General features: G+C 34.5%; 1 protein-coding gene across 1 annotated transcript; it reads left to right on the top strand.

Moving 5' to 3' along the window:
• Positions 1 to 1,348: 1,348 nt before the first annotated feature.
• On the top strand, positions 1,349 to 18,787 carry LOC141846626 (ATP-dependent DNA helicase Q-like 4A). Its single transcript, XM_074734663.1, has 25 exons — positions 1,349 to 1,388; positions 2,892 to 3,079; positions 4,709 to 4,766; positions 5,253 to 5,669; positions 5,772 to 5,942; positions 6,020 to 6,150; positions 6,246 to 6,606; positions 6,686 to 6,817; positions 7,120 to 7,206; positions 7,289 to 7,416; positions 8,828 to 8,948; positions 9,026 to 9,177; positions 9,247 to 9,382; positions 12,269 to 12,392; positions 12,475 to 12,545; positions 12,645 to 12,713; positions 12,838 to 12,966; positions 13,046 to 13,204; positions 13,308 to 13,388; positions 13,476 to 13,637; positions 13,786 to 13,841; positions 17,355 to 17,487; positions 17,575 to 17,669; positions 17,768 to 17,845; positions 17,914 to 18,787. Exons 2-25 carry the CDS (start codon positions 2,892 to 2,894, stop codon positions 18,326 to 18,328), a joined length of 3,654 nt encoding a protein of 1,217 aa, XP_074590764.1. The 5' UTR covers positions 1,349 to 1,388; the 3' UTR covers positions 18,329 to 18,787.
• Positions 18,788 to 20,266: the final 1,479 nt, after the last annotated feature.

Below are 20,266 nucleotides of genomic sequence, written 5' to 3'. Positions count from 1 at the left end.
CTCTCCAAAAGGTCTCATGTCAATGGAGATACTTTCCATCCTTTTAACCCCATGATCTTTTTTATGTACTTTAGATGTGGGACTATATTTGCACCCTTGCAACTTAACACCTTTTTACTTTCTTCATGGAGTCAAATTTTATAATATTTAAATTTATTTGATAAGATAATCAAATTAAATTAAATCAAATTTAAAATGAGCTATGTTATTGAAATGATTATTTAAGCTTAAGTTAATTTTTTTTTATAAATTTGAACTTAATTCATTTAGATATTATCAAACTCTCAATTTAAATTTATTATATTATTTTATTTTTTTATTTTAAACACTTATCATATTATTTATTTTTTTATTTTAAACTTAACTGATTGATTATTGAATTTGATAATATAAATTTATATATTTATTTAATATTTTTGATAAGAGTTTTATTGATGAATATTGTTCATGAATAATGTTGTTCACAATCACAATCGTGTGGGGCTGTTGGTGGATTTCATCTTTTGTTGAAATGAATGAACTGAACATAACTTCTGGGGCATGCTTGAGTTGGTTACTGTAGGGCAGATTTACTATAGTGGGCAAGGTCGAATCTCGATGAAGCCGATACAATGTCTTTCCTCGTAGTGGCTAATTGCAGCTTCCCAATTTATCCTCTCACAGATGGTCATGGGGTCGATTGTGTGGGGCCATTGGGGGTGACTGATTTCACCTTTTGTTAAAATGAATGAACTGAACATGCCCCGGCGGTATGATTGAGTTGGTTATTGTAGGACATACTTACTATAGTGGGCAAATGTCAAATCTCGATGAAGCTGAGGCAATGTCCTCCTCCGTAGTAGCCAACTGTAGCTCCCGATTTACCTCCTCATAAATAGTCATGGGCCGATCGTATGAGACCGTTAGAGTGTCGAATTTCCTCTTTTGCTGCAGTGCAATGAACATGTAAATTTATTGATTTAATTTAATTAATTATTTAAATTTATTAATTTAATTTATCTTAGATGTATTGAATGAAATATAAATAAACTCCTATCAAGTTAAATATTTGTTCATAAACGTACGTTCAATTCATTTGCCCCCATGCTCCCCCTTCCTTTTCTTTTCCTCTTTTTTAAGCATCCATACCATAAATGGCTAAAATGAGTTTATTAGGCCTCTGCGTGCGTGTCCATGGGCCTCATTCGGCCCATTATTCTCGATCCGCGATTGAAGCCCATTTCCGCCCTCCCCAAATTTGAAAGCAACTGCGCGTGTGTGCGCGAGTGCGGGGTGCCGAAAGCATTCACCATTCTCCCGCCCTCGCTCTCCCTTGTTGCCGGCAAGATCCGCCCATGGGCATGGCTTCTTTCTAGCGACTGTACTCGCTCGCAACGCTGGGATCGCTGGTAATGTCTCTGATGCGCACTACTTTTTAGGTCACGATGTCTGTCTTCGACAGGCCTCAAAGATTCGATATCTAGGGGATTTTCTGGATGTGTTGGTCGAAGTGGTTTATTTTTCCGGATTTTGCAAAAATTTTATTTTATTTGTTTGTGTTTTTGAATGTATGCTGCTTCAAAAGATGCCTGCTGTTGTAATATTATTTTCTTTAACGATTGAATGGGACGGAAAAATTAGATCTTTTGGTTGCGAAAAATTAAGGCTTGGGGAAAGGTTGATGATCCAATACTGTGCGATATTTGTTGAAATCGCAGTCTTCAAGACGGAGATCGTGGTTTTCCTTTTTCCTCGATAAGGTCGCGGACTTGATCTTTGAAAGGTCCTGATTTAACTAGTTTGTTTTGACCTGAGAACTCAATTTAATTGTTTCAGAACCCATTTTAAGCTCCCCTCTCCACAGTCTATTTAATCGAGGACCATGTTTTCCAAATGCTGTTTAATGAGATATGCCCCTTTCAATCGTTTGTTGCTGCTTATAATTCCTCCTCCAGTGCGAACCCTTGTTTCCAAGTGCTGATTTATGGTTTTCACACCTTCTAATGAAAGTCTAGCTGCTTAGTTTTGGATTGATGTTCACCCCAATTTCTCATTACTTTTTGATGCCAATTCTTCTAATTCACTGAACATAAATGTTTTGCCTTTGTTCTTGGTTACATGGTCACCCTAGGAGTTTGGTGATAGGGTCTGTTGTTGGCCGTTCTCTTTTTGCATATTGAGATAAACGGTTCGTTGATGTTTGGGTTACCCAAAATCAGGGCTCTATTTGACAATTGACTAGCCAGGGTGGCCTGTCGTCGTCGTCGTCCTGTATCCCATTTGAGTGGTGAAGTTAGCTAGTTATGTTTGTAGGAACGTTAAATATTTTGATAATAAAGAGAACAACATTACAACTTGGAATTTCTGAAGTTTATCAGGAGCTTCATACGAAGAGGAGCTCCCCTATACATGCAAAGTGATGCTGTGCTGATGATAAATGAGACATTTGCATTGAATGTAGAAATGACAAGCACCATTTTTTCCTTGGTATTATTTTAATTAACCTACATCTTGCCCACTGCTAATTTTCTCTAGTAAATTCGATACTTTGATGTTTTTTCCATAAGGTAGTTGGACACTATTTCTTCTTTTCAGTTTGATCACTAGCATCTATTTGAGTTGTTTAGCTTTCTTAGCCACTCTTCCTATTAGCTGTGCTGTTATTAATGGAGTCCGTAGACATAAAAAGCTTCTTTTTTCTATGTCAGCATAATAGTTCTGGTTCCTCATTTATCTAATAGATTGTAATAGAAGATGTAATCGAGATAGGAAGTTAGGATTACTGATGAATATTCAAATTCATAGCATGTTTAACAGTGTACAGAAAAGTAGTACTTATCAACAATTTTCGGCTAAATCTAATTACTTAATTTTTCATTGTTCTAATATCTAATAAAGTTTCATATGTTTAGATGCAGAGTGAAAGCAGGTTTAAATCTGCTAATGGGAACAAATCCATCAAGACCAATTGGTTCGATCACAGATCCGCATTTGAGGAATTTTCATGTCAAGAAAAATTTCTGAGCTCTGCCTTTTTGTTCTCTTTATCAACACAAAAGCCTCAACCTGAAAAAGGTGCCGATGACATGTTGATTACAAGGTATTTATTCTCAAGGGTTTTGCCTGTCATTGGTATGATTGTTTGTCAAAATGCATATATGGGTGTCTTATTAATTATATTGAGAATCCTTCAGCATGCCCCACCCCAACAATCAAGTGAGCTTTAGATTTTCAAGCCTTTTCCCAATAGTTTTAGTGAAATTTGAGGAAGATAGAAGCATTTTCACAGTGTTGCAAGTTTTTGAGAAATGTATGCAGGTGGTATGAGGTAGATCCATTGCATAGTGCATATGCAATATGTGAGAGCATGCATGGTTAGTTTTAAATATTATAAATATTTATATTGATATCTAAAGAATTTATTACTTGCAAGATAAGTACTTTAGTTAATATTTACAAGTTACGAATTATGGAATATGATACTTTAAATTTTAAATCAATTTGGTTCTTCTAAATTAGTTCAAATTAACCAAATAAGAAAAATTCCAATTGCACATGCCATATGCAGCTACCATGTGCTTCCATTCAAAATTCACCTAGGTGATTGTATATGCAACCAAACTGGGCCTTTTTAGAACTGTATTAAGTTATCTATATAATTTTTCAAGAATTAAGATTTGCGATTCCACTTCGTCTATACTTTTGCAATCATTTCAACTTTACTGAATTCTATTATATGTTCTAACATTGAACTTAAGCAACACTTCATCAAACTTTATATTCATCATCATCCTCATCAACACTATGTTAGTCCTCTCAATTGAATTCTATGCAAGATTATATTACTAGCAATATTGCGATCTATTAAATTGTTTTTAATTATTTCAACTAGAGATTTCTTTGGTCTTCCTTTACCCCTTACTCATTCACTTCTAATTTATTCAACCAATTTATCTTAATTATACAATCTATTGACATCTTTGAACATGTTTATATCTTCTTAACATATTTCCTTTCATTTTATTGTTCTTGGAGCTATTTCTAATTTTTCCTTGTTAGTAGTGTCTTTGATTCTATCTTTTCAAGTTATCCAAGACCTCCATCTTAGTCTCATATGCAACATTAACTTTTTCTGTCAGTTGTTCCCTAATTGCCCAAATCTTTCATCGATAAAGTATGACAAGTTGTGCTAACAATCTTATAAAATGTTTCTTTTATCCTAAGAACACATGATGGTGATACAAGACTTCATATGCTTTCCGTTTAATTCATGCACTCTATATCCTATTTATGATATCTACATCAACATTTCCTTTTTTTCTTGTTGAATAAGAGGATCAATGTTTTTGAAACTCTTATTAGGATTCCATGTTGATTTGTGATAACTATTCCTTTGCTCATTTCCTTATTATTGAATATTTTGTCAATTCTACTTAACTTAAAACCTTTTGTTTCTAAAATTTCTCTCTACAATTCACCCTTCAAATTTAATATTTGCATGCATGTTATTCAATGTTGGGGTTTTGCAGTTTAAGTTATCAATATTTTTAAGTTTATCAATATTTTCTTCTTTTAGTGCCATTCTACCAGATTCTCAATGATCCAACACCTGTTCAGAATGAGATTGTATGGGCATATTACTAATATCAATCATTTAAATAACTTTTATGTGCTTTTATTATAAATGTACATTTAGCTCATTCCTTCATTTTAATATATGAATCATCAGGCCAGTTGCTTGTAAAGTTCCAGGATCTAAGCCGCTGCAAGTACAACATGTTGAGAAGGTAAGTTCAGTGCAGGATGGCTGATTATAGATCTTTCCTTTATTGGCTATAATTAATCGTTTGATATTGCCAATGTTGAACTTTATGTTCTGCTCTTAAATTTGGTTTTTACTTTACTAGGGTTGTTTAGGTGATGTGAAACTATGACAAATACGCACATCAAATGAGGAAGAGGAAGACCAAAAAAGACTTGGTTAACAACAATAAAATAAGATAAAATTTATTTAAGTATAGATGATGATATAGTAGGGGATAGAGCTCAACGACGTAGAATGATCCATATAGCTGACCCTTATTGTTGTTGTACTTTACTAGGGTTGTTGGGCCTAATCTTTGGTCTAAAAATAAATGAATATATTATCAATTTTTTATGCTTCAGGTTGCATATTCTTTCTTTTATATTGTTCAAACATGTTGGTAATTTTTTTGGCACATCAAGCAATTGTTCATGTTGATTGATTCAATTTGTAATTCTAATCATTTCAGGCTTGGGAAGCTTTTTGCATCAAGCATGTGGCACACAGGAATTACTTAAGGCCTGGTGTAACTTCTGCAGTACAGGACCATAATAAATTTCATGAATCTCTGCCACCCTCTCACTTGGTTAAAAAAGTTAATAATTCGCAAAAGGTTGAATATTCATGCCATGAAAACCAGTGCTCGAAAGTCATCAACGATTCACACTACAGATCACAACCTAGAGGTGATACACTGAATTGTGGAAATTTTAGTAAAAATGATGAAGCGTATTCTGGACCAAGACAACCATTTGTCACTGAAACAGCGATGCCACAAACTTCTTCTCATATGCTTGTTGATACCAATGAAGCTGTGTGTGATTCTGTTGATAATCTTGCCAATGACATATTTTCAGATGCCCTTGATGATGATGAACTATTGGAGGTAGGATTTATCAACTTCTTTGTTTAGGGAGCTCTAATCTAAAATTCAGATATGGTTATCTTCTAGAGGCTTCATATAAATCATAGTTATTATGAATTCCAGAGTATTGATGTAGACCAAATAGTTATGGAACACTATCAAGTAACTGGCACACCAGAAGGTTCTGTATCTAAACAGACACCTTTTGCTCCAGTCTCTAAAAGTTACATAGGATGCCGTCGTGAAGACACGTTGCCACTGAAACTCTGTGAGTTATGTATTCATGGCTCCGAGGTAAAATCTTTAGTGCAACACAAGCTTTTTAGTTACAAGTTTATACATTCTTCATGGTATTGGCATGAATTTTGCAGCTAGGTCAGTGCCCAGGAGCTTCAGTTCATTTGCAGCAGATGAAAGATAGGCTCATTACTGTCTCAAATGAACTTCTTGATAATGCTTCTGAGCTTAGTCCTGAACACTGCAAAAATCTTAATCAAGAGCGGTTTGCCCTTGTATACATATACTTTAATGCTTTGCTACATGAGAACTCTTTTCTTGTTAACGAATATTTTTTGCTGCCCCTAATATTTGTGCCAGTTTACATCTGAAAAAGAAGATCCAGCATCTTGAGCAAGACCTTTCCCTTTCAAATCAAGATGAAGAAAGACAGAGATCATCTTTCATGGCATCAACAACTACTTCAAGGAATTTTCAACTTGAGATTCCCTCGAGTATGACAGATCCTGTCAACTTTAACTCCCAGGTTTACATAAGAAATGAACCAGGAGATAATATGACTTGGAACTCACCTACTCCATCCTGTTACGCAAACCAGTTTGGGACTACACCTGCAGAAAGACAAGTATTTACTCCAAAGCTTTTTGACATTAATTACATTGAAGGATCTGGAGATAAAAAATGGAAAAGCCTAGACTTTCCATGGACAAAGAAACTTGAGGTGATTTTCCCCCTTAAAATTTCTGTGTGACTTTTCATCTATATTGTGTTTGGTCCTATTGAATTATCCTTCTTCCTAGGCTAACAACAGAAAAGTGTTCGGTAATCACTCATTTCGCCCCAATCAAAGAGAGGTGATCAATGCTACAATGAGTGGTTGTGATGTCTTTGTTTTAATGCCAACTGGTGGTGGAAAGAGTTTGACATACCAGGTATAATATCATTGTAGGCTATATACTTAATTTTGAATCTGTTTTTCCTGTCTAATATGTACAAAAGTTTAGTACCATTTTTCTTAATGCTCATTAGGGATTGTGATTCACATTTAAACTTTTATTGTTAAACCAATGCCTTCTATTCTAGGTAATATTATTTGAGAAGCATTACATAATTGCTATTTTGGAGAACCAAAGTCCTAAAATAAAACTCATGTAGCACAAATATACTTTTCTTGGCTGGTTCTGTATATAATTAGTCATTGCTCCACATATCTCTTATAGAAGTTTTCTTGCAGCTTCCTGCTCTCATCAACTGTGGAGTAACATTAGTTGTTTCTCCTCTTGTCTCACTCATTCAAGATCAAATTATGCATTTATTACAGGTACTACAGGCAGTGTAATGAAGTTTCACTATTCATAAGTAAAATACTGTAAACTGAGCTGTTTTACAATTTTTTTGAGCAGGCAAACATTCCTGCTACTTATCTTGGTGCCAATATCGAATGGGCTGAACAGCAGGATATTTTTCGAGAACTGATGTCTGATGTTTGCAAATACAAACTGTTGTATGTCACTCCAGAAAAAATTGCAAAGTAAGTCTTTTCTGGACAACATAGGATTATCATATTGGCTCATTAGCTGTTTCATAATTCAACTACTTAGGCAGTGGACAATGTATTATATGCACAAAAAAACCATTAATGCTATAAAAGTTAAAATGTAGGTGATGCCAACATCATTTGATCCACTATTTTTGCATTTAGTAGTCGAATCATTAAACCTAGTTTTTTTTTATAAAAAAAATATACAAGGAATAGAACTATGAAACTTATGTAAAAAATATTGAAAAAAGTTGAGTTATGATTAATAATTTGCAGTGAATTTCAGATGAATGAATGACTGGGCTACTATAAACTGAAATTATACCATCATTTAAAGAGGTGAAAGCAGATATTATAGTTTGGATTGATACATAAGGTCTAGTAGACTATAGTTATAAGAGTTGCATTAATTAGAATGGATTGTCTTAAAAGTAGAGAGGGTCAAAGAAAATATTAATCAATTTCATTTGAATAGTACTAGTGATATAGTCTTGCGTAGAGCTTGATAAGTCCATAAAGCCAGCTATAGTTGGGAGATAGACGGCTTGATGACAACGATGAATGATATTGATGGAACTGACAGAAGGTCCTAAATACAATTTGTTACTTGTCTTTCCATAGCTCAAGGAAAAGCCTCATCATATAGAAAAAGTTGGTGACTTAGCTAGAAAGAGATTAATGTGGGGTGTTGCAACAGGAACATGATAAAGAAGACTAGGCTTTGTTGACATGTTTGAAGGAGACATAGAGATGCACTGAAGAAGTTGTGACACTTAGGTAAGTAATGTGAGAAGTGGTACACTACTTTCCAAGATTTTTTTTGGTTAGAAGTGATAGAAGCCATCCTTAATATAATGAAAATATCAATCTAGTTTTACTATACATTGAGGACTATCAAAACATGAAGGTTTTGTTTAGTTAGGCTTTCCTCATTAAAGATCATGGAAGAGGCCCATGCAGTTGATACTAAATAGTTAGGTTTGGGACTGCACGACTACTTTAACAACTAGGCAGGTTCTTCTGATGAAGCTATATTTACCTTTATGAGTTCTGTTTTTAACCTAGTCTTAGTTTTTGGAGTTATTACTGATGTCCGTGCATAATGGTCCATCGTTCTGCTATCTTCAGTCATCATACAAACTTCAGTGGAGGATAAAATATACAGCTATTCTTGTTGTTACAACTTGCTATTCTGGAGAATTTGACTAACTTTTAAATTAAATAATTGTTATGCTATTGTTTTGGTATTTCATCTCCCTGTTTTAAAGTTATTTAGATTGTTATAATAAAAGTAAAAGATATGCAATGTCTTTCCATCAATTAGTTGTAAGAAAGTTGATCTTTTGCTTTCGTAGCTTTTTCTTTGATAATTTTTTATTTTGAAAATTATATTTGACCACAGGAGTGATGTTTTGTTAAGACATCTGGGATCTTTGCATTCTAACGGACGCTTGGCTAGAATTGTTATTGATGAAGCCCATTGTGTAAGTCAATGGGGGCATGATTTTAGACCGGATTATCAGGTAATTTAAATATCCTAAAAGTCAACATCTTTTGGAAACAAATAAAGTTTAGTCTGATTTATATGTTTCTTTAACAGGGTCTTGGCATTTTGAAGCAGAAGTTTCCAAATGTCCCAGTACTTGCTTTGACTGCTACTGCAACTGTCAGTGTAAAGGAAGATGTTGTACAAGCTCTTGGTCTAGTCAATTGCATTATTTTTCGACAGAGTTTTAATCGCTCAAACTTATGGTAAGTGCTAATAAAATACTATCAATCTCAATTTTGTTTTCGGTTATTTCCCCCCTTTTTTCTTTTCAGGTATTCTGTAATACCAAAGACAAAAAAGTGTCTAGAGGACATTCATAATTTCATCAAGGAAAACCATTTTGACGAATGTGGCATTGTGTATTGTCTCTCTAGAATGGATTGCGAAAAAGTGGCAGAAAAGCTACAGGTTCTTTTGGTCAAATAGCATTCTTTTTAGACATTTTATAAGGGATGAAATCAAATTTGTGCTTAGCAGTCCATTATGCTCTCTTGTGTGACTATTTTGGGTATTCACATATTGTTGTATTAGCTGATTATATTTATTCTATTTGCTTATGTTTGTGATTGTCTGGATAGAGGACCAACAGCAGTCCTCAATATATTTATATATCAGCTGTTGGTTTCCCACTTTCCTTTGTAAATGAAGCTACAAGTTAATTTTTCACCTAGAAGATTATATTATAGATTAACTTGCCAATTGCAACTTCACAGTTGGACATAGTTCTATTTTCTTGATTGAGTTCAAATGAATTATGTTTTGGATGTTTTTAGATTTGCAAGTGTTTATTTTAGTACATCTTCAGTAGAATAAGTCTATAAAGGAATGCTCCAAGTCAGTGATTGTCTGGATAGAGAAGTTTTGGTTAAGTTTAATTTAAATTTAATTAATTTTTTCACAATTTGCAATTTAGTTTATTTCTTAATTTGATTGAATCATCTTGGATGTAGGATTATTTCTTACCTAAAATAATTTAATTTAATTTCTAATTTTGTTTGGGTCAAAGTCTTTAAAAAGAGCTCACTTTCCCCAAGTTGATTATCTTTTACATAATTTTTTTTTTGCGAATTTTTGTTGAGTTTGTTTATTTCTTTGTATGAGATTGTTTATTCTTTGTGCCATCAAATGATATCAAATATTTATGTGACTATTAGACTTGGAACTCTTAATCAGCTTCTCCACAATCTCTTAAATCTCCTTCATCTCTATGCATCCACCTGCCCATCACCTCTATCCCTTTTATTCACTTCATCCATCTTCACCCTTCCTTTGCTATCTTACAACGTGCAAAATCTTCAATGACCACCTTCCCTAGCAACTTGCATCCACCTCCTTCCTATCTTTCATGACCTAACCTAGTTAACTAGTACGAGGACCACATATAGACTTGATCGACCATGCTTTGTGGCCTTTGACTAATGCCCTATCCTCTTTCAACTTTGCTACCCCTTCATTGATAGCACCCACATTCACCTCCACTAGCCTTCGTTCGCCTCCTTAAGCCACCATTCTTGTAGGATCCCATAGTGACAAGCTCTGCAAAACTTCCACTTGAAGAAGTTGACCATATTTGCTTTGCGACAACAGCAAGGAAATCTACAGTCTCCTTTGCCAGCAACCTTTTCTATCTTTAACCTTGTAACACACACAAAGTCTTCATCATAGTTAGATTTGATTTATATGGATCTTCTACATAAATATGGATTTTAAACTTATTCCTTTCAACACTATTGACAGTGAGTGATCTCGCTATTGTGCTTATTGCCCAAGGCCTTGCTAGTGACCCATGCAGGATAATATTGCCATGTGTGAGTCACAAAGACTCACAAGACACATATCTTTTTAATTTGTCATCTCTATTGCATGCTAACCACTTGTCACATGACAACTTTGCTCTCTCCTTTAGCTGATCTAACAACACACAATAGTTATAAATTAGAGCAACTTGATGCCAAAACTGAGCAAAATCGAAATCAAGTTGCTCTCCGTGTTGATTTAGCTCACGGAGAAGTGAAAGGAAAAAATTGGTTCAACTGTTAAGTTTTTATTAAACAAGAAAAATTGGGCGTTGGACCTTATACATCCAAAATGGCAAATGTATCCTTATAAAAAAAGAAATGACATAATGACATGAAGGATATATTAGATCTTTTGATATAATTGACTAATTAATTGCTTTTGAAGTTGATAGAAGGAAATCATATAGATCTTATCTTGTTATCTCTTGCGTTGCTAGTCCTCCATGCTTCACTCCTTCAACTATGTCATTATCTGTTGTTTCCCTTGTGCATCTAGCTTTGATACTTCAATTCAATTTATTATCATTACTTAAGTGATAGTATATGAATACAATCAATAGATTTGCAATTCAATTGATTGACCAAGGTTGGTTTAACTAATAGACTCTGTTGGGTCAATGCTTGTATCACCATACAATTAACAAATTCATCTATTGGTTTGACCACTAAATCGATTGTTCAGAGCTTATATAATTATGCTTTGTTGTGATTGTTGCAGTAGAAGAATCTCCATTGGAATAACAGTAGTAGTTATTTAAAATTTTTTTGCCAACATTCTTTTTCCCTACGATGTTAAATCAAATTGAAATACAAGCAAATTAAGACTAATTGATTAGTGTCTGCTAGAGAGATTATACTTAGAGATTTTTTTTCCCTATGATGTTAAGTCTTAGAGACATTATACTTAGTGAGGGTTATGATTTAGATGATGTTTACTACTTTTTCTTACTCATTGAAAAGGACCCTACTTGAAATTGATAACTCACCTAGAGTTGAGTCTCGATAGGGGAAAATAATGCAAATTAGGAATTTAAGTCTATTTTTTTTACATTTATAAGTTTTTATTGTGGTAAATTCTCTTTAGGATAATAAATTTTTAAATGGAAGTCTCTAAGTGGTTGTCTTGTTTAGGATTTTGGAGCAATTTTGTTAGAAGCTTAATTTAATTTGGTTTGTTTCTTAGTTTGTTATTTGGTTTATTTCCTCAATCATTATGTTGTTAAGACTTATAAAGAGTATTACTTGATCATAGGATAACCATATTTGGCACTGGGTGAAGGTTTAATAGTGACATTTTTTATAAGAAATTTTTTCTAAAGATTAGAACTGTAACTGTATGTTGATTATATTGTTTGTTTAGCAAACAGATCTACTAGATTGCTTCTTGATCATAACTATTGTACAAATTGAGTGCCTTTTGCATCTTCAAGACTATTGAAAATCCTGCAATATTTAAGGGATATGGGCACTAATGAAAATCCTGCAATATTTTCAGGGATATGGGCATAAAGCAGCATTTTATCATGGAAGCATGGATCCTCATCAAAGAGCTTACATTCAGAAGCAATGGAGTAAAGATGAGATCAATATAATATGTGCAACTGTGGCATTTGGAATGGGTATTGCCTCATTTATTGCATAAGAATTTTCCCCCGTTTGTAGTCAAGACATCAAAACTTGATCCCAATTTGCACATACTAGGTATTAACAAACCTGATGTACGTTTTGTTATCCATCATTCTCTCCCAAAATCCATTGAAGGTTATCATCAGGTAATTTCTGAAATTCATCTATAAGTTTAATGGAGCACAATGCCTTGAACTCTGGATAGATATGACATTGACTAAAAAGTTTATCATTTTGATTCTTAGGAATGTGGACGTGCTGGTAGAGATGGTCTAAGATCGTCTTGTGTATTATACTACAGCTATAGTGATTACGTGAGTTGTTGTATGCTTCTTATTGCACTTCTCTCTCTCTCTCTCTCTCTCTCTCTCTCTCTCTCGTATAATATCTTAAACTATTTCTTTGACAGTGCGACTTTCTTTTTTCTTGCAAGAATAGATACGTGTGAAGCACATGCTTACCCAGGGTGTGATTGAGCAAAGTCCTTTGACACCTACAGCAAGACGCAATTCTTTAGCAAGCAGTGACAGAGTGTTAGAAACAAATATTGAGAACCTGCTTCGTATGGTACTCGACAAACTTGGTGCTTTCATAGTAGCAAGTTGGAAGCAAGATACCATGCTCACTTTTTATACCTCAACTGTAGGTTTCCTATTGTGAGAATGATGTAGATTGCAGACGACTATTACAACTGATGCATTTAGGAGAGAAGTTTGACCCAAACAACTGCAAAAGAACCTGTGACAATTGTTCAAAAATGCTGACCTGGGTTGACAAGGATGTAACTGATATTGCAATTCAATTGGTTAGAAATTGTTTTCTTTTAAAGTAAACATATTAATGAGATCACTGGCGTGCCATAAAACTTTGTTCCTTACATATTATGTTTCCATGAACTTGGTTTGTAGGTTGAGTTGGTAATATCCACAGGAAAACAGTACTCAACATCTCATATTCTTGACGTGTACAGGGGTTCCCTTAGTCAAAATGTGTGCACTTGGTTACCTGAATTTCACATTCAAAATTGTGATGGAAACAAATTGAACTTTGCCAGTAATATTTTACTTATGCTGTAGGTCAAGAAACATAGACATGATAATTTGAGCCTTCATGGAGCTGGAAAGCATCTAGGAAAAGGTGAAGCATCAAGAATTATTCACCATTTGGTCATTGAAGATATTCTTGTGGAGGATGTCAAGAAGAGTGATATTTATGGTTCTGTGTCTTCTATTCTGAAGGTAGTATGTCAAATATATAGTATTTGATGTGATCTATTAGTAGATTACTTTAGGGATGAGATCCTGCTTTTCTCTCAGTGGTGTGCTAATTGATCATTCGCTATTTAGTCAACACTTAATGATGACCAAACTTGTTTCGATTCTGCAGGTAAATGAGTCTAAGGTCCAAATGCTTCGTTCTGGAAAACAAAGGGTTGTATTAAGGTTTGGACTTTTTCCTCTGTTTTCCTACAGTTGGATTCATGTTTATTTTTTGTTCTTTGAGTTAGGTTTGTGTTTTGGCAAAGCATATAGGGTGTGTTTGGTATGGTAGAATGGAAGCGAATCAAATCTGAATAAGATTAGAATGAAATGGAACAAAATGAAAAAGGGAACAATATGTTTCATTTCTTTGTTTAGTTCTAAAAATGAAAAGTAGTGGAATGGGTTTTTTTTTTCTATGTTTTACTCATTTAGTTTAACTGATTCTTTCTATCAATGATTCACTTGGTCTGCATGGTTTGTGCCCAATCTAGCTTTTTCCCCAACATTTCTCTCGAAATATGTGGCTTTGTTGATCTTGTTTGGTTCAATCCAGTTAATCCACCCAACATGCTTGGTGCCTAGCTTGTCCAGTTCACTAGGTCGATCGATCTGATGGATCGATCCACCATGATAGCGCACATTAACATTCCATCATCTTTGAATCAACATGAGTGAAAGATGTAAAAGGTGAAATAAGGTTTTCCTCATTGCCTAGGTTTTTATCATGATGACTTTAACCTTAATTTTACTCTAGAATTAAATCATCACCTAAATGAAGAGTACAATTGATGGGGAACTCAGGAACCTCAATTTTGGTATCTCCCCGCTTTAAACTTATTTGAGCTAAACCTAAATAGCTAGATTGGTTACACAATTAGACATATTTTGAGGGTTGTGCAGCCTATAGTCATTAACCTTTGCTAACAGTCCAACCATTATGAAACTCAAAAACACAATGTCAAGTTTCTGACAACTTCCAAATCACCCACACATCTCATGTATGAATTTAGCCTCAGAAAATTTAAGAATGCTATTGAAAAAACTCCCTGAACTTCATTGGAACTTTCCTAAATCTCTAGGATTAGACTCCCTTATCCATCCTCAACTTCTAACACTAAAATTGTTTCAAAGAACCTCTGTTCTTTGGGTTTTAACTGAGATATACATGCTGAACTTGCTGCTTCAAACTTGAAATTAACCATGATGAACCTAATAAGAGTAAGATCACACTCTAGGAATCAACTCGAGAGGGAAGTGTGATCAGATCACAGCAATGAATGGTGAACCATCACAGTTGAATAGACACAACAATGTAGGATCACCCATATTGTAGAGAGGGTAAGATCCTACCTCTTCACTGAGGATTCACTGCTAAAAGGACTACTTAAATATCATTCATTGCCAACACAGTATGCAACATGCTTGAAATCAAGAAGGGAACAAAATAAGGAGGTTCTTGAGGTGAGGAAAAAAAACCTCAAATCATCGGAAACTTTTCCTTTCTGGTCTCTGTCATTAAATGTGCATAATTCAAGTGACTTCCCATTGCCCTTTGGTGGTGATGGAGAGGAGCATTACAAGTAGGAAGCAGGGAGATTCAAGGAAACAAACCTTGGATTGGAAGCGGAATGAGAGAAGAGGAGAAATGAGGGTGGAGGCTTTGTTCCATCTTGATCCCTCAACCTCCCGAGTAAATAAAGGTAGAGAAAATGCCAATCACTTGATCCTTGCGATCGTCACAATCCTCATCTAAGATGAAATGGAAACCAATCATGATCTCTGTCGCCTCGGAAGAGGAAGGAAGATGATTGCCAAATGAGAATGTTGTAGTACACAATGTTGAAAGCTATCAGAATCTCTGTTGCAATTGTGGAGGAAGTCAATGTTCCATAGCCTTGTAGGCTACAAATGGGCAGCGATGAGTCCACCCATGAACCAAAGTTTGGGTTTCAGGAAGAATGCTTATGTATTGGGCCTATGATTCCAACAGATGTAGGTGTTAGCGCAATTGTGCCTCAGGCGGTCATATTCAACCAAGATGTTTAGATGTTTGATGTGTTTGACAAGAGTGTAAATTAGGTTTACCTATGTGATTGGTGTGTGCTATGAAATTTGTAGGGATTTGGTAGGATGCACACGAATGGAGTTTGTGACTAGACAAATTTGAGTCATGACTATTTTGTTTTGATGGCTTAGAGGTCCATTAGAATTGGTGAAGAATGGTATGATGCACTGTAAGACAAGGAACATGGAATTGGTCCGACAACTTTGACGTCATCCACAAGAGGTGGACTATGTAGATAACCTAACAAAGGATGACATGTGGAACAAGTCAGTGACTTGGCGCAATGAGAGGTTGAGGTCCAAGGTGTACTCTTGGGTAACATAAAGCTGTGATAATTTGAAGACATCTTAGTAAGATGTGAGAGAATATGAGAGAATTTACAATCTTACATTTTAGGTCTACCTAGGTGTGAACTCACTAAAAAAGGTAGATGTCTACCTTTAACTCACATTTTTATAAAAGTATTGCTTTTTCTTGTTTTATCTTTATTATAAAAGAAAGATTTTTGTATGAGATTTTTTCACCTTTGATGAGAAGAAATATCAAGGAATTGTTTTAGCAGTGACTTATCTTATTAGTTAGTAGGTCGTGAAGTAGGACCAAGGAGTCTAAACCACATTAAACAACTTGCGGTAGCATTGCATTACTTGATTTTGCTTTATCTTATTGTCACTGCACTTAACAGATTTTTTTGGCCTTGCAAGAACACACAAGAGATAAAAAAAAAAAAATCTATTTGCTTGTCAATTCACTCCCCCTCTAGCACTCCGGTCAACTTTATCGATCCTTAATAGTAGGGTTATTGGCTTTATTCTTGATTCACTGACCAACTTGGATTTAAAAGCTTAGTTTTTCACGGAACTTTTGATGCAAACAATTGATAGACAAAGGGAGCAAGATCATTTTATCTGTGTAAAAAATGATAGCAGGCTACCTGAGATCATCTTTGTCATCAGTTGTCAGTATCATCATCATCAAGTTGTGTTCTTCCCAAGTATTCTTGGTCAACCATATAAATATTATTACTTATATCACTAATACTATTAAAATTTTGATTAAATTAATTAGTGTTTTCTACCTGAGATGTTCGAAATAAATTATCAATAGTGCAATCTACCACCAGGATTTTTGCAACATGGAGGCAATCAGCTTATTGCATTCTCCATGATTCTCTTCTTCTCAGTATTGGGCAAGTAGCTTAGTACTAACATTTATACTTTGCAAATTTTTCTACAAAGATGCCAAGTAACATAATACAATTGATTTTCCAATTCTTGAATCTGTGTATTCAACGATATCATGATAGCTTGCTTCCTAAGCATGCATAGCAGTGCTCTATTATCAGTCTACAAGTTTTGGCAAAATTTTCACATAATTCTGTAGTGCTCTATTATCAGTGTTTTTTTTTAATTTTTAATTTTTTTGTTAAATGCTTCTAAAATAATTTCATCAATAGAGTTTTGTCAACATGCTTGTATATAGTTGATTACTTTCAGATTAGAAGCTTTCTTGAGATAGGCAATTCCTATTACTATACCGATGACATTTTGTTTAATATGGTGTATTATTGCAGCTTCGCATTTATATATGTTCAAATTTAATAACAGTTAATGTTCATATCGCACCAGGTTTCCTGCTTCTGCAAAACCATCTAAAATGAGCAAAACTCAAGGGACCCCAGCAAAGGGTTCGTTGCTTCAAGAGATGTTGAACCCCACAGCTGCTGATGTGGATGCTCCTCCGCAAAATGAAGTAGACTTGGTAACATCCGTATCTATGTCATAATGTACTGGTAAAACAGAGGTAGCTAAGCGATTTAGTTGAACAGTAATTATGTTCTAATTGCAGAATCTTTCTGCCAAACTTTATACTGCTCTACGAATGCTGAGAACAGCACTTGTAAAAGAAGCTGGTGAGGGGGTCATGGCATATCATATATTCGGGTAAGCTTTTTTTTTTTTTTGAACAAACAGTAACTAATGCACAAATATATCCATAATCTGTGTTGATGATGCTTGATGAATTCTTATTGCTATCTCAGAAATGCCACATTGCAGCAAATCAGTAAGAAATTACCCAGAACTAATGAAGAACTTCTTGAGATCACTGGCATTGGCAAGTAAGTTTTTCTTCAATCTACTGTAGATTGAATACTATAGGTATATTCAATCAAATATTTTAATCCAGGGCAAAGGTGCACAAGTATGGGGACCGGCTACTGGAAACTATAGAATCTACAATTGCAGAGTACCGCAAAACAAGTAGGAACAGCAGTAGCGGCAGCAATGACAATACTGATGGAACAAAGAAACGGAGAAGTTCGGGAAGTAGTGACCCACGTAATAATGATAATGACTTCTCTGAAAGCACTGTTCAGTCCAAAAAACGACTAGCAAGGCTAGTAAATGAAGAAAGTGCACCATCAGCTGCTGCAAGTAATGGTCGGTGTCTCGATATTGATCTTGACGGTTATGAGAGTGAGGAGTCAGTACCTGCAATGCAGGGACCTTCTGGTAGAGTTCTGCCAAAATGGTCAAGGTCAAGAAGCAAAAGCAACAGCCCTAGAGATGACCTTTTCCAGCAATATGCATTCAAGAAGTAGATCAGGTTGTGAGTTTCTCAGGCCTTCCTTATGGCTCATGGTAATGCGCAGGAGATTTATAGAAGTCAAATTCTGCTGCTCGAACGAGGATTCTGATGCCTAGTTTGGACGTTTCATCCTTGAAGATGCAATCTGTAGTGAAGTTATCTTTGACATGGTTGAACCCAAGATTTGCCCTACTTTAAACGTGCAGAACAAGGCATTATGCAGAACCTGAATGAAAAATTTCTGCAGTGATCTTAATAGTTATCCTGGGGGTGATATGTTGATGCAAATGCAATTTGCTCTGCAATTTTGTAAACTTGCTGTGAAGTTAGACTGTTATGTTTCAGCAGTACTATATATCTAATATTAGTGTTATATTCTGTGATATAATAGAAGAATGCAGGTACTTGGAATGAAAGGATTGCAACAATGGTGGCGAAATCAAAATAGCCCGCATTCAAATGCCTTTAATACTCTGTTACCTGGATGGAAAGAGGGAAGGGGAGAGGATGAGAGAAGAAAAAAAGGACAATTGTTCATGAATCAAAGACCCATTATTTACATTTTTGCTACTTTTCCTTCCACTTACGCCTCCTGGACTTCTTAAGGTCAAACCAGAGTGAAGGATTTAAGTTAGCTTGCAGTTGTTCAAAAGCTTTGTTTATCATTGGCAAATTGAGTTAGAGCTTTAAAGACTGGCAAACAATTCATTTGAAGATCTCACTCGAGCTTGAACCTTTTGGAGGTAAACTTAATTTAAGTTTGTGTTCTCTAAAATCATTCTTATTGCATGTTTGATTTGAAGGAGAAGTATTTCATTTTTGATAAATTTGATAATGATTATCATTATGCTTGGCTGTTAAATGAATTAGAAACATTAAATTTAGCCTAGCTCCAATTTGATAAACACCTACAAAACAAGCTGGGTTCATTTGAAGTTTTACCATGAAACTGTTTGTAGTGTCAATGTCTTTATACCTGATCTATCTTAAATTCTAATGTCTTAAACAGATTTATGTTTAAACGATTTAGTAGTTATAAGAATATAAATTACATTTACTTTCTCATTGCTCAATCAAACACTCAACTGACTGAATGAATTGACAACTTCATGGATTCATTGCCTACCATGATAGAAGAACATATTCTACATTGGTGCCCTTATAAGTGTTTGAATTTTACAATAGAACATGTGTACTATTACTGTGCCTGACTTTAGTTCAGCTGTTGTTGATGGGTCTAGCTTGAAGTGAAGTCAAAGTCACCAACTCATTGACTTCAAAATCCAAATGTTTCAATTCAAAGTCTTAATTCAACAATAGTTGTTGGAAAACTGAATAATAAATTGATTGAAATTGACTCCAATGTGATTGAAAATTTGCACTGGAAGAAAATAGTATATAGAATTGACTTTAATATGAATGAAAGTTTAGTTTTATATTTGGAGTTTTAGGGCAATATAATTGGTTTATATTAAATTACAACAATAGATATTATAAATCTGTATAGATGAAAGACTCCTTTGTGTTAGATTGCATTGAATCTAGTAGATTTACGTGTGTGTTTGAATGTTGGATCGATTATGATAAAATTTGCCCAAGCAACTATTGTAATAGCTCGGACATTAATGGACGAGCACATTCATAGATAATTTAGAATATTCAGTCATTAATTGCCAGCTATTGATGTTTCGAGCTAGTTGACAGAGGTAGTGAATGATCGAGTAATGATCATTAGTTTTCATTTAAATTTGAAACTCTATTTAAAAGTCTCTATTTATATTTTATCAAAAACTAAAGCTTCTAGGATGATTTAGTGCTTATTTCATTTTTTTAACTTTTAAACATGCAATGATGATGCTTTATGAAATCTAGAGGATAAAACTTTGATTTTTACTAAAATTTATTTACTTTAAACTTTAAACTAATTACCCTGCTAATCTTTGTTCACACA

Source organism: Curcuma longa, chromosome 15, assembly GCF_044706935.1.
Source record: "Curcuma longa cultivar G26 ecotype Majalengka, Jawa Barat chromosome 15, ITB_CL_G26_1.1, whole genome shotgun sequence".
Lineage (NCBI taxonomy): Eukaryota > Viridiplantae > Streptophyta > Magnoliopsida > Zingiberales > Zingiberaceae > Curcuma > Curcuma longa.
Note: the sequence above shows the minus strand (reverse complement) of the source record. Positions and strands in the feature narration are given on the sequence as shown.

Bases quoted from the DNA above. Each gene is read 5' to 3' on its own strand.
- LOC141846626 (XM_074734663.1), top strand. From the start codon at position 2,892: ATGCAGAGTGAAAGCAGGTTTAAATCTGCTAATGGGAACAAATCCATC. The intron at 9,178-9,246 runs GTAAGTGCTAAT...TTTTCTTTTCAG, and splicing joins TTTAATCGCTCAAACTTATG to GTATTCTGTAATACCAAAGA. The intron at 13,205-13,307 runs GTTAGAAATTGT...CTTGGTTTGTAG, and splicing joins CTGATATTGCAATTCAATTG to GTTGAGTTGGTAATATCCAC.